This window comes from Brassica napus, chromosome C3 (assembly GCF_020379485.1).
Source record: "Brassica napus cultivar Da-Ae chromosome C3, Da-Ae, whole genome shotgun sequence".
Lineage (NCBI taxonomy): Eukaryota > Viridiplantae > Streptophyta > Magnoliopsida > Brassicales > Brassicaceae > Brassica > Brassica napus.
Genome location: NC_063446.1, coordinates 37496342 through 37510165, shown reverse-complemented (window position 1 = coordinate 37510165; position 13824 = coordinate 37496342). Strand labels below are relative to the sequence as shown.

The 13824-nt window shown below is 36.6% G+C and overlaps 3 protein-coding genes across 3 annotated transcripts; 2 read left to right on the top strand and 1 right to left on the bottom strand.

The window, feature by feature from the left end:
- Positions 1-2695: 2695 nt before the first annotated feature.
- On the bottom strand, positions 2696-4231 carry LOC106360140 (chaperone protein dnaJ 11, chloroplastic-like; the record flags this gene model as incomplete). Its single annotated transcript, XM_022697204.2, has 1 exon — positions 2696-4231. A coding segment is annotated over one exon (507 nt), but the record flags the coding sequence as incomplete, so codon positions are not given.
- An 890-nt stretch (positions 4232-5121) lies between these two features.
- On the top strand, positions 5122-6310 carry LOC106360131 (zinc finger protein AZF1-like). Its single transcript, XM_022697203.2, has one exon. It carries the CDS (start codon positions 5360-5362, stop codon positions 6083-6085), a length of 726 nt encoding a protein of 241 aa, XP_022552924.2. The 5' UTR covers positions 5122-5359; the 3' UTR covers positions 6086-6310.
- A 6549-nt stretch (positions 6311-12859) lies between these two features.
- Positions 12860-13817, top strand: LOC106375445. The gene is made up of 2 exons (XM_048749603.1): positions 12860-13674; positions 13754-13817. The coding sequence occupies exons 1-2, from the start codon at positions 12860-12862 to the stop codon at positions 13815-13817; spliced, it is 879 nt and encodes a 292-aa protein (XP_048605560.1).
- The last annotated feature ends 7 nt before the right edge of the window (positions 13818-13824 follow it).

Below are 13824 nucleotides of genomic sequence, written 5' to 3'. Positions count from 1 at the left end.
TTTTTCATTCTCATTTGCTGGGGATGCCAATCTCTTTTGCTCTAGTTTACAAGCGCACGTTAGTAACAATACATACGAGAGGCTCAGTCTTAATTATATTGTCTAAAGAGGGATTGTGTAAATTGTATTCTTACCTCTTTTGAGCATACTTCTAACTTTTGGCTGCCTTGTGTGAGAATCGGTTTAATACATAATACATTGTCAATAAGTAGAACTAATATTCCTCTTGGCCAAAAAGGGAAAAACAAATTCCAGAGACAAAAGAAAGGTTTCCTTCTGTCCCACGTAACATAAACTCTACCAAACACTTAAGGCTTAAGATAAATAATTCCTCAACACATTTGTAATCATTTTTCTATCATTATTGCCACTCTTTGATATTTTTTTTCTTATACAGCTTATGTTATACTCCCTTCAGCGTATGTTTTAGTACATTCTTAAGTTAATGAACTACTAAAAAGAGTTTCATGATTTCAATTCTAAACTTTTAGTTTCAAGTTAATATAATTGCAAAGGTTTCACCAATGACTATACACCTAAATCGAGTTTATATATTTTATTTTTAAATTACTTGATGTAGTTAAGAGAGAATAACGTTGTATAAAACCATTAGAAGGATGTAATGAACTAATGATACCGACAGACCCGAGAAGATAGTGGGTCGAATGGGTCAATGCTTGGATTTGAAAGTCGATGTCGTTTTCTTATTTGTTAGCTTTCTTTAATTATCTGGTTAAATATTAATTATTGGTGGTAATCATGATAAAGCTACCAGACAAATCCCTTCATAGTGTTGTTGTCATAATGATTGTGACGGGATCATGCAAAACTTTCAAATCAATTTTAGAATCCCACACCACTTCAGTCAATAATACAAGCCTCACCACAGCCTTTCTAATAAAATAAGTCCAAATGGAATCAAATTGCGAATAATAAGTTATTGTTTAGAAGAAAAAGCTTTCCTCTTTAAAAGAAACAAAGATGACTAAATATTGGATAAAGTGAACCACCAATGGTTGAGTTAGCCCAATGTATCGGGCTGTATTTAAGGGCTTAAATAAAGCCCATTTGTGCCTGAGTCCAATAACAAGTCCACTTTTCTTTGTAAATGGGCTTTGCTTTACGTGAGAAATAAATAAAAACATAACCTTTATCAGAGCCAGGTTTCGATCCTGGGACCTGTGGGTTATGGGCCCACCACGCTTCCGCTGCGCCACTCTGATACTTGTTGATATTGTTTTACATGTTATTTTCATAGTTTCATAAGCCAAACCTTTTGCCTAGTTTGGTTGGTTGTAGTTAGACGTTTCAATTAGGGCCGAAGTCCGTGGTCCGAACCCTCCTAGCCCTAAAAATTACCGGACTTGGGCTTAGTTTTATAAGCCCAAAAAAATCGGGCCTTTCGGGCTAAGTCCATTTGGGCTTTGGGTATTTAGACTCATTTGGATTAGGGCCGGCCTAAAAACCCGAAATTTTATACTTTAGCTTAAATATTATCATTCTTGAATCAAAACCATTATTAGTATTGACATATTATTTTAATATTTTTATCCAAAACTCTAATAAAACACAGATAAAAGTTGTTAATGCACTTTATTGTTTGATCATTACAAGTGTCACATTTTAAATTTTGCGAATGTACATTCTTCTTTTATGTACAACATGTTTTTTTGTTTCCAAATACAAATTATGAAACGTTTGACCATCTTTATCATAAATTTTGTTTGTTTATATATTTAGTTTTAATTTATTTTTGATTATTTAAATCTTATTAAATTTGGTTTGTTTATAATATGTTTTTAAAGCATATGAAAAAGTAAAATATTTTTGATAAAGAAGAAAAGTTTAAACATGCTTCATATTTTAAAACTAAAAAATAAACTGTTTTTTTAAATGAATATTCACTTATATTAAAACGATGGAAGTGACAATGACAAATTATTTTTCGAAAAATCCAAAAAAATCCGAAAAGCCCTATAGCCATTGGACTTTGAATTCTAGGTCCAAAATATTTCCGGGCCGGGCCGAACCGGGCTCAAATATCAACGGGCTTAGCGGGTTCGGGCCGGGCCGGGCCAGCACTAGTTGTAGTTTAATGTAGGTCTCTATTACAAATTGACCACTAATGAAATTTCTATTTTGTATTTGTTAACTTTTGCGAATATTCATAAGACTGTTTCTATGTGCACTGTGTAGGCATTAAATCGCGTAGAAAATTTCCCAATATCTTAAGCTAAACGACAGCTTTTAGGTTCGTTGAAGTGTTTTGGCAATTGAATTGACTAAGTAGACAAAAACTCTTATGAGAACAACGACGACCGACTTCATAATGTAACAACACGAAGACTAAGACCCAGTACTCTACTTCTTTTTATCCTCGTCAACGAAACCCAATTGTTATATTTAAAACATTATTTAAATTTCATTTCCTTTTGTTTCTTTGTTTTTATAACACATCGTTGTATTGGTTTTAAGTTGGTCATTACTCATTACTGACTAGTGGGCAAGTTTCACACATACACACACACACATAATTAGGAATAACTATAAAAATCGTAATATACATATGCACGCAACACTTGAGAAAACCGAGTGCGTCATTTTCATTTGTGAAAAGGACAAAAACTATATTTTTTTTTTCCATCAGGTTTATATTATTAAAAGCAAATGGGTCACGCCCAGATCCAACAGAAGCACCAAAAGCCCAAACATAAACGGACTACAACATACGGCCGAAGCCCCAAACAACTTAGACGGCCCCTCGGCCCAACCTAACAAAACCGGACGATCAAGGCCCATGACAGAAACAAGGAAGCAGAGGAAGAGACACGTGGGATGATCTACACCATTCAGACCGGCATGCGTTTCTCCGCCTCAACTTGCCCTTCATCGACTCCGGAATAAACCGGAAGAGATCGCCGGACCGCTCGTTTCGCCGGAGCTCAGATACCCGCAGAGCCTCCGCCGAAACCACCTATTTTCCTTGCTTTTACATCATGTCGGAGGTCTTTCTCAAATCATCGAGATCTCCCCCGACACAACCAAACTTCCAACCACTAGAGAAATAATCGTTCTACCCGCACTGTCAACACGCGGAAGAGATCAATCGAAAGACGAGATCACCTCCGCCTTTGAACCGCTTAAAACCCTAGACGCGCGCATCGAGAACCACCTAATTGTTGACTTGACCGACTTCACCTCGGCGGAGAGCTTCATCATCAAAACGAGAACTCCTCCGCCCTGACCCAGAACCACCTAGACAGTAACCACTTCTAGCTTCGCACTAAACGAACAATAGTAACCTTGACCCAAAAGCTTCGGGTTTCTCATCGGCAGCGCGGATCTATGAAAGCATCCGCACTCCGTCACCAAACCGGCGAAGGTAAATCTAAGGAAGACTCCCTTCCCGGGAACTTGAACCGTCGTCGGCGGAGCTGAAGGAGCCCCCACCCCCCGGAGAAAAGCCGGCGACGACGGATCTGTGGTAGCCTCCATCTCCCGGAACCACAACTCGAACATGCAATCCGATCTTCTCACGCCACGGCCTCCACGCGAGCGCGTCACCCCTCCAAGCGAGGAAACCACCTTGAATGATGGCTCCAATCCAGAGCTCCGACAAGGCACTAAGGTCAGCTCAGCGACGTCTCTTCCGATTCACTCCCTCTCATGCTCCTCTCTCTCCTCGCCGAATTCCCCAGCCGTCTCCGCTCTTTCCTCCTCCCTCCTACCAGCACTGATCGGTTTCCCAGTTCCGGCCGACGTAACTGCCCATCCCCGAGTTACCGACGGTCAAAGGACGGTTCCGGCGAAGCATCCTCCGATCGTAGACAGATCGTTTCTCGGGATCAGAAAGCGTACAGTAAGCCGCGTGGATCTTCATGAACTCATCAGCCGACGTCGTCCGATCGGTTCCCGCCACGTCTGGATGGCAGATCCTGGCCAGTCTCCGGTACGCCGATTTGATGTCCTGGCTCGTCGCGCCGAGAGGAACCTCCAGAATCTCGTAGAGCGAGGCGGTCGCCGTCGTCAATCGAAGTGGGATCTGGTGCAATCGCGGGGTGTCCTCCGTGCAGGTGTACGAGCAAGAGGCGGAGACGAGAGGAGGCGGGAAACGAGGTGAGCGAGACGGTGGAGATACGGGGGACAAATCCCTAGCTACCGGACAAAAACTATATAAAAAAAAGACTTTAAGAAAGTTGTTTTTCTTTCTAAATAACCAAATAAAGTTTCGGATCGATCAAACAGAGATAATGCGTGAGACGGTGTTGCATCGACCTGTCACCGTCATGTATAGCCTGAGGCTTAAGTCTCGTAACGACTTTAACTATCCGCCGGAATTTTTCACCATTCTTATTATGCCACGTGAGCCACCAGACAGAATTTTAGCCTTCTTTAGCCAATGTAAGAACGCCAGATAAGCAATGGCACAATGCCACCACATATCACTAAACAGAGTGGCAAAAGCCTCATCTTTTTCAATTATAAACTTTTAAATACAACTCCTAAGATATGGCACTCCGTTTAAAGAACAACTGTCTTCCTGATTAAAATTTTAATTATAGTTTTGACATTCCTAATCCTTATGTTTGGGTGGCTACCGCGAAAAGTGTAAGAACCAACTTGAAAGTCGTTATATTTAATTAAAAAAAACATTGAATATTTCCCAACCAATTGGTTAAAACTTGGTCTTCTACGTAATGAGAAACTAAAGGGGTGATGTGTGCATATATATAGTATAGCTGAGAGGATATTTACGAAAATGCAAGTGGACTATATATTTTTTTAAAAAATTTGGGAATCATAGAAAGTAATTATAACAAACCATAGTATTGTTAAAAGTTTCTAGCTTTGAGTCTATATATAATTAGCTTGGTATATAAACTCGAAAGTGTTTACGTAGGCATGTATATTTTTTTTTGAAACAACGTAGGCATATGTTATATAGCTGAATAGTAGTCTTTTGCAAGATATTTTACTATCATTCTTTGAAATTTCTCAAGTTTAGCAATTTCTAAGCTACAAACAATGCATTGACTTGGTAAATGAAAATGATGCTAATATTCCAAAATTAATGACAACATAATACATAAAATAAAGGAGTTTAATGGATTGAAGAAAGCAAGAGCAGCACCACTTGTTCACTCATAGCCCACGTTCCCACTCTCAATCCCAATTCTAAAGATCCCTTTAGGGAATATATTAGTATAAATCAAACCAACTCCCAAAACACACAACACAACACAAACACAAACACAAACACAAGACGTGCTCACAATACATCACACACTTCACTCTTTCCTCTCTTCTTAAATACCTCAAGATCACATCTGAAAATTAGAAGGAAAAAAAACATTTATAAATGGCTCTTGAGACTCTCAATTCTCCGACTTCAGCCACCGCCACCGCTCGGCCTCTTCTCCGGTATCGTGAAGAAATGGAGCCGGATAATCTCGAGCAATGGGCTAAAAGAAAACGCACCAAGCGACAACGTCTTGATCAGAACCATCACAATCAAGAACCCACTCCTTCCGAAGAAGAGTATCTCGCTCTTTGCCTCCTCATGCTCGCTCGTGGAACCGCCGTGCAACCGCCTCTTACTCCGCCTCCGCCGTCACATCGGTCTCGTTCCGATCACCGTGATTTCAAGTGTACGGTCTGTGGAAAGTCGTTTAACTCTTACCAAGCCTTGGGTGGTCACAAGACGAGTCACCGGAAACCGCCGGCGAATAACGTTAACGTTCCGAGCAGCCAAGAGCCATCTAATAACAACAGTCACGGTAACGGTGGTTCCGTTGTTTTTAGCGGTAACGGTACTGCCAGTAACGGTGTTAATCTAAGCGGAAAGATTCACACTTGTTCAATCTGTTTCAAGTCGTTTTCGTCTGGTCAAGCATTAGGTGGACACAAACGGTGTCACTATGACGGTGGTAATAACGGAAACGGTAACGGCAGCGTGGAAGTCATGGGTGGCAGTGACGTCAGCGACGTGGATGACGAAAGATCGTCGGAACAAACCGCGTTCGGCGGCCACCGTGGATTTGACTTAAACTTACCGGCTGATCAGGTCTCGGTGGTTATTGCTTAACGTTGACTCGGTGGATATTAAAAGTCAACTTTCAAGCGGAGAATGGGGTCAGTGGCCGTGAAGCATAACAGTCGTTTCTTACCGGTTGCTTCAGCTTGACTGAGTCTGTAATGAAAATGATTGGAGTGGACTTGCGCAATTATAGTTGCATTATTATTATTATATTTTTAAAAAGAAATGTTTATTTGTTGTTGGATTTGTTTATAGATAGAGGAAACAATTGGGTGTTTCAAAAAAAAAAAAAAAAAAAAAAATGTTTCAAAAAAAAAAAAAAAAAAAAAAAAGAGGAAACAATTGGGATGGAGTAAAGTTCCGAGACACATGTAAGCTTGGTATTGACAAAAAAGGAAAAAAAAAAAAAGAGAGAGAAAAGCAGATCTGGTTTTGGATCCGGCGAACGGCCGGCGCGTGAGCGCCCGTGCCGTCGCCGGAGCCCATTTTCTTTTGGTTAAAAACGCTCCCCGACTTCTTCTTCATCTCCTCTCTCTGTTCGTTTTGTCGGAGTTCTGTCCAGTTTCCAACCGGAGGTGTCAACTCGGGGAGTGATCAGACCTTGCGGTGGCGAGGTGGCTGGAGTAACGGCGAGACTGGGTGAAGGGTGAGGTGGGGAGATGTCGGTTTGTCAGTTTAGGGTTTCCCGGGAGGTGGAGGCTTCTACAGATCCATCGCCGCCAGTCTAGTTTCCGGGAGGCGGAGGCTTCGTTAGCTCCGCTTTCGCCGGCTTCAGTTTCCGGGAGACGGAGGCTTCGTTAGCTCCGCTTTTGCCGGCTTCAGTTTCCGGGGGGTGAAGGCGTTCTTTGCCTTGCGCCGCTGGAGTTTAGTCCCCTAGGGTTGTTAGGGTTGGTTTTTTTTTAATCTTTGGTTTTTGCGGTTTCGGTTTGATCTAGTTGGAGGAGTTCTCGTCGGAAGACAATCGAAGTTATCCGATGTTGAAGGGTTGGTTGTGCCGGCGAAGCTTCCTTCCCAGTTCCGGTGACGAAAGGAGTCGGATGAGATCTCGGGTTACCGATTGAATCTCTCCACTATTGGGAACTCGCGGTTGGAAGCGTTTGCGGCGAAGAGGTTGTGAAGCCAGTGAGTGACGGTTATTCCGATGGATCATTCGGTTGATCACCGGTGATGGCTGGAAGCGGGGGGACGCCGTGAGCGAACGGTGGCGCCGCTTTTATGTTTTCTCTACGGTTTCGTTTGGTGGGCCTTGGGCCTTTGTATTGCTGGGCTAGGCCTTATTAAAATAAAATTAACTATTGACGGAAAAAAAAAAGAGGAAACAATTGGGATATTGAGTTATTTTTATAAAAGAAACTAATAACAATAATACAGAGATGGATAATTGGATCCTACACGTTATTACATAGTGGAACGTTCTGTAATGCTGAAATTCTTATTTATTCTTTGCTAAATTATTTTTGCGCAAGGAGAAATTGAGCAAATATGCCATAATGAGATTTTTTTTTGTCTCTTTTATACTTTTGCATTAATTGGTGGACATAATTACTTTCATAATAACGAAAATAATTATTAAAAATTATATTAAAATCAGAAATATGAAAAGTCAATACAATCATGAGAATATTTTACATGCTTTGATATAAAAAATTCAATTCCAAAATCAATTTGGATATATTGATCTAGATTTGTAATGTATATTATATCTTTTGTACAAAAATAAATTAGACTTTCGAATTTAACCAAATCGTTTTGTTATTTATAACTTACAATATATACGTAGCTTTTTTGTTTCGTAGTAAAAAAATCTAGAAAACGTTTACCTTTTGTTCTATCCTTTATTCTATCATATATCATAGATAAAACTTCTAATTCATCGTCTAGAGAACTTGAAACCCTATGAGATGGGTCCATTTTCATGCTTACAAACCTTGGATTGAATTCTTAGTAAGGATGCATTTTGTTTTCTTTCTCTAGACGGATGCTAAACCCCAAACTAAATATTCATGAGTATTTGTTTGTAAAGATTATGGAAAAAATAACTAGAGCACAATTTTCTTAAAACAAAAATGATGTAATTAGTTTTGAATTAACAAAATCCCCTGTATATTAATCATGGAGCATTACAACATGTTTTCGTAGCCTCGTGTCATCACGAGGATAATTTTAGAATTCTTAAAAAAATAAGTTGGTCCATAAAAACTTATACTATGTTTTTTATTAAACTAACTATCAAATTACTTATTAGTGTACCAAAGAATATTTTTTCTTAAATAAAAGCTGCGGAATTACCTAATATGTTTAACATATATATGACAATTAATGATTATGAATAATACACATTTGATAACAATTTTTGTATCATCTCTTTTTTTTTTAATTTTATATTATTAAAAGAAATTAAACAATCAAATTAAAGATATAATAAAAAAAATTTAAATTTTTCTTATATGTTATATTTTGAATTTTTAAAAACGACTATAAATTACTAAAAGTGGTAAAAGTTCCACATTGAAAATTTTGTGATCAATGGTTTAACTATTTTTTTTGTTCAAGCAAGATACAAATGATCATATATCGTAGGGGTGAGCGTTCAGATACATGTATGGGTTCGTATCGGGTATTTAGGATTTTTGGATATTTCAGTATAAAGGTATAGAACATGTTCGGGTATTTCTACACTTTGGGTCCGGTTCGGGTATTTTGTGTTTGGGTTCATATATTTTGGGTCGGGTTCAGATATCTAAATTTTGAAGAAAAATTAAATAAATTATTCATTGTTTAAGTTTTTTTTGTATTTAAAATATATTTTTAACTTAACTGGTTTACTAATTTTCAAAAGATTAATCTTTTAATAGGTTTTTAGATAAAACTTTAAAAACAGAAAACCACTAATTTAGTTGTTGTTTTGTAATTTTAGATGCAACATTTGTTAATACAAGAAACAAGAGCTTGATATGTATTTTAAGTGAGTAGCAAATGATTTTGTCCATAATTATATGTATATTATCTAATTTTGAGCAATTTGCATCATTAATATAAAATTTTTGAATAAAATGAGAGGTGTAAACTAGAAATATAAGGTTAAGTATACTTATGTTTGGTTATCTTCGGATATCATTCGGGTTTGGATATTACCCGTTCGGGTTCGGATATTACCCGTTTGGGTTTGGATATCCAATCTCTCCGAATTCAATAACCGCTCGGTATTTTGCTACTTCGGATTGGATTCAGATACGGGTTCGGGTCAGATAAAATGTCCAACCCTAATAAATCGTATGAATATAAAGTTTCATTAATAGATATTCATATTATATATATATTAATATTATTTGAAATAAATTATGTACTATATTAAAATATATAAATATGTTAATTTTAAAATTTCCAGTGAAAAATTACTGAGATCTTAATATTTTAATTTTGAAATTTGTATTGAAAAATTTCACATTAAAATTTTTGTGATTAATGGTTTAAATTTTTCTTACAACAAATATACAAATGTTAAAAATAATATGAGTAGGAAGTGTCAATAGTAAATAATTATATTAAAATATACTATATATCTATGTCAATATCAATAAATTTTAATTTATATCATATAGAGTAAATAAAATGATTGTTTTGATTTATTTACCGAAAATGTGATTGTAAATTAACAAAGGGTATTGATTTTAATTTATGTGATTACTCTAATGTATATACTTTTACGTATACAAATGTATTTTTAAAATAGGTGGTTTCTGATATCTTATTTCATCCTGAGAATCTGTGAAACACACTTCTTCAAATCGAAGTGATTTTTAATATTGGAAGCACTATATATATATATATATATTATTTTATTCAGATTAAATAATTTAGTCTTGATTTTTATTCCTAAAAAGTTTTTAATGAAATATCATGACAAGATTCCAATCACCTCCTTTTGAGTTTGTTCGAAAAATGTGAGATTTGATCATTCGTCTAATATTGTTTCTCCATAATATCCTATCTAACTATTATAATTGTAAGAATGAGAGATTTTAACTATTTATTATAAGTTTTCTGATTTATCATTTAATAAATCAAACAGTTCTTAGTTTATATATAATTTACATATACTAGAATGGTAAAGTATTATATATATTTTTATTTGTATACTCTCAAGTAACTAAACCTCAAAGGTCTAGGCTAATAAAATAAGTAATGTATTTTGTTGTTCTAAAATTAGATGATTTTTAGACCTAACTGGTGAATATATACTAGACATGCATTTATATTTCACGTCTGCACTTATATTCAATAATAGCTTGATATTTTAGATATGAACACTAACCTGTTAATATAGTTTGCCGGTGATTTTCTTAAAAATTTTGATTCTTAGATATGTATCTGGAGTGGAACTAATTTTTACAGATGTCTATCTTTTTAAATTGACACTTATGTAATTCACCAAATTCATAGAAGAAGTTAACAAAAGAAACTAAACTCATATCAATGCAACAAAGACGAAAACGAAAGAACAATTTTATAGATGTGAAAAATGAAATCACTTATGGAAAATAAATAGTAAACAAATCGAGAGCTGAAAACCCAATCCCCTTTCGTAATTATTCAATTGATGTTGCCTATTTGGTTTTGGTGATTTGAATAACCCACAATAATTTTTTTGTGTGCATATGAAGTCACAAAATAATTAAAATAATATGTAATACGTTAATTCTTCAACAACGATGATACATTTAAAAGACCAACATTTGTATTCGTCATTTTATAGTCGATAAAGATTGTAGTGTTGCAAAATGTTAAAACCATTTAATTAATAACCATTATTATAAAAATTCACTCCGCGCATGCACGCGGGTTATCACGTAGTAGATTATATTTATGAATATCGAACTACAAGTTTTAAGAAAGGAAACAAGATAAAAAAACTACAAAAGAAAGAACAAAGTTTAAAAGTTTGAGAGAGAGATGTCGAGTGTGTGTGATGGTTTCCGAATATTATCTTTCTCTCGTCTTCGTCCCCCTTTTATACTCTTTCTTGTTATTTCGTCCTATTTCCCTCCTCGATTTACTCACTCAACTCCCGCTAATCTCGGGATCTCCTCATTTCCCTGAGACCGAGTCAATGTTTATGGTCGAACTCTAACTCCAGTTTCTGTCTTTGGCTTATCTGCATGATTCATCTGTCTGAGCCTCGACCTAAATGCTAGATTAGGTCCCAACACACACACACACACACCCCCTAAAAAGAAGATGAGGAAGATGCCTTCATAATAGACAATATTTCGAGCTCTAACAATTACAGAAACAAGACGTGTGAAACAAGCTATCAAACAAACTTTGTAAATATAGGAAAAAAAAAACAAATCATAGATGCAGCTTAGCAGCTATATGGTATAGAACTCTACTATAAATTCAACTCTAATGTACTTGTACTTCAGTTGTTGAGTACAAGTATATTAGAGTTGAAGGTTGAGTATATCATAAAGCCTTTGTTTCATGTTGAAGGTTGAGTTGTGTTTGTTTTGCGACTGTACGAAAAGTTTGTGAAAGTGTTTGTCATCATCTGTGTTTGCTCAAATCCGAAGTATTCATATGAACTTTCGAACCTAATTTTCTTCTGCAAACAAGGTCACCATTGTAAAATCTTCATGGGTTAACTAAGCAGATAATTTTTTTTAAAAAGGATTCTCTGCTAAAAATATAATAATATGAAAATCAAAGAGTGACACAGCACAAGACCTTATAAGAGTTCGGTCTGTAAGCAACGCATTAGACCTTTCAATCTTGCCCAAAATTTCAAATCCAGACAAGCTCTTCTCCAACCTAATCACCGCATACCAAATTCTCTTGCAGCTAACACAGCGACTCCTCATTGGCATTGGAAACTCGTGTGACCGTAGCTCGTCCCATAGAATGATGAGTGTCCCACAATAGTTACGTACCTAATCTAACTGTGGAGTAGCGTATAAGAGGGTTTATATACAGCTCTTCCAAACCCATAACCCTTTTCCAGATTATTTTCTCTGAGTAATACCACATCAACTTATGCAAATCAAAGCTAAACTTCACATCTTCTATAACGCACCAAGGTCCAATCTTATGTCCTGGACCAAAACCACCATGCACCTCTGGGCTTATTACTTTCCACGTTCCTTCTTTGGGATCATAAACATACCTTCTAGTGCCACTTCTAACGTATAGCTTTCGTCCATAAAGATTAGCTTAGCATTATTAGGGCTAGGCAAAGGCGTCCAGGTCTGAGTCTTGAGGTCAAAAATCTCAACCCAGTTCATTGTATCCTCTGTGCCTCCAGTTACAAATATCTTCCCGTCTATAAAAGCAGCCTCGGCGAATTTTTTTGCGACCGTCATATCAGGAGCATCATCACGCCACGTATGGGTTGTTGAAAACTAAATTTGATTTGGATCAAACATCATTGGGTTAATCATGTGTTGATCCAAAACTTAGCCCAAATTCTAGAAAAATCATCCACCTCCTTAAAATAAAAATCTAGATATTCTTATAGAATTATCTAGAAAATTAGGATAAAATAATCTAGATATTATGTTAGAATTATCTAGATTTAGGATTAAAATATTTGAGATATTTTGTATAATGGAGGCTATAAATATTTCCACTCCCCTTTCATTTTGTATCATCAAGAAGTATCCAAGTTTGTAAGAATCATCTAAGTAATAAGAATCATCTTCTAAATTATAAAAACTTTCTTCTTCACAAAGCTTCTTTCTCTTCAAACACTTAAACACTTTCTCCATCTTTATAAAATTTTTCATTCCAACAAAGTGGTATCAGAGCTACAAGTTCCTTTTGAAGATGGCAAACAATGGTGTTCCCTTCCAAGTTCCATTGCTCACTAAGAGCAACTATGCCAATTGGAGTCTTAGGCTGATGGCTATCCTAGGAGCACATGATGTGTGGGAGATAGTCGAGAAAGGCTTCCATGAACCGGAGAATGATGGTGGTCTATCTCAAACTCAAAAGGATGGTTTGAGAGATTCAAGGAAGAGAGACAAGAAGGCTCTCTGTCTAATCTATCAAGGATTAGATGAAGATACATTTGAGAAGATTGCTGGTGCAAGGACGTCCAAAGAAGCATGGGAGAAGCTCCAGACATCTTACAAGGGAGCAAAACAAGTTAAGAAGGTACGTCTTCAAACTCTAAGAGGAGAATTTGAAGCGTTACAAATGAAGGAAGGAGAACTCATCTCAGATTACTTCTCAAGAGTCTTGACGGTTACTAATAACCTAAAAAGAAATGGTGAGAAGTTAGATGAGGTAAGAATCATGGAGAAAGTTCTTAGATCATTGGATTCGAAATTCGAACACATTGTTACCGTGATTGAAGAGACAAAAGACTTGGAGACTATGACAATGGAGAAACTTCTTGGATCACTACAAGCTTATGAAGAAAAGAAGAAGAAGAAAGAAGATATTGTGGAGCAAGTTCTCAAGATGAGAATTGATCACAAGGAAGAAAGTGGCCGAAGCAATCTAAGACGTGGTGGCGGTCATTTCCGAAGACGAGGTTGTGGTGTAAATGGACGAGGTTGGAGACCATATGAAGACAACTTCAACCAAAGAGGAGAGAATTCATCAAGAGGTCGTGGAAGAGGAAACCCAAAATCAAGGTACAATAAATCAAGCATCAAATGCTATAGTTGTGGGAAATTTGGACATTATGCTTCTGAGTGCAAAACTCCAAACAAGAATAGAGTTGAAGAGAAGTCCAACTATGTTGAAGAAAGGAGTAAAGAAGAAGATATGCTATTGATGGCTTA

Excerpts from the sequence above, each read along its gene's own strand:
- LOC106360131 (XM_022697203.2), top strand. The coding sequence starts at position 5,360 with ATGGCTCTTGAGACTCTCAATTCTCCGACTTCAGCCACCGCCACCGCT.
- LOC106375445 (XM_048749603.1), top strand. The coding sequence starts at position 12,860 with ATGGCAAACAATGGTGTTCCCTTCCAAGTTCCATTGCTCACTAAGAGC. Across the intron at positions 13,675-13,753 it reads AGAGGAAACCCAAAATCAAG|AATAGAGTTGAAGAGAAGTC; the intron begins GTACAATAAATC and ends ACTCCAAACAAG.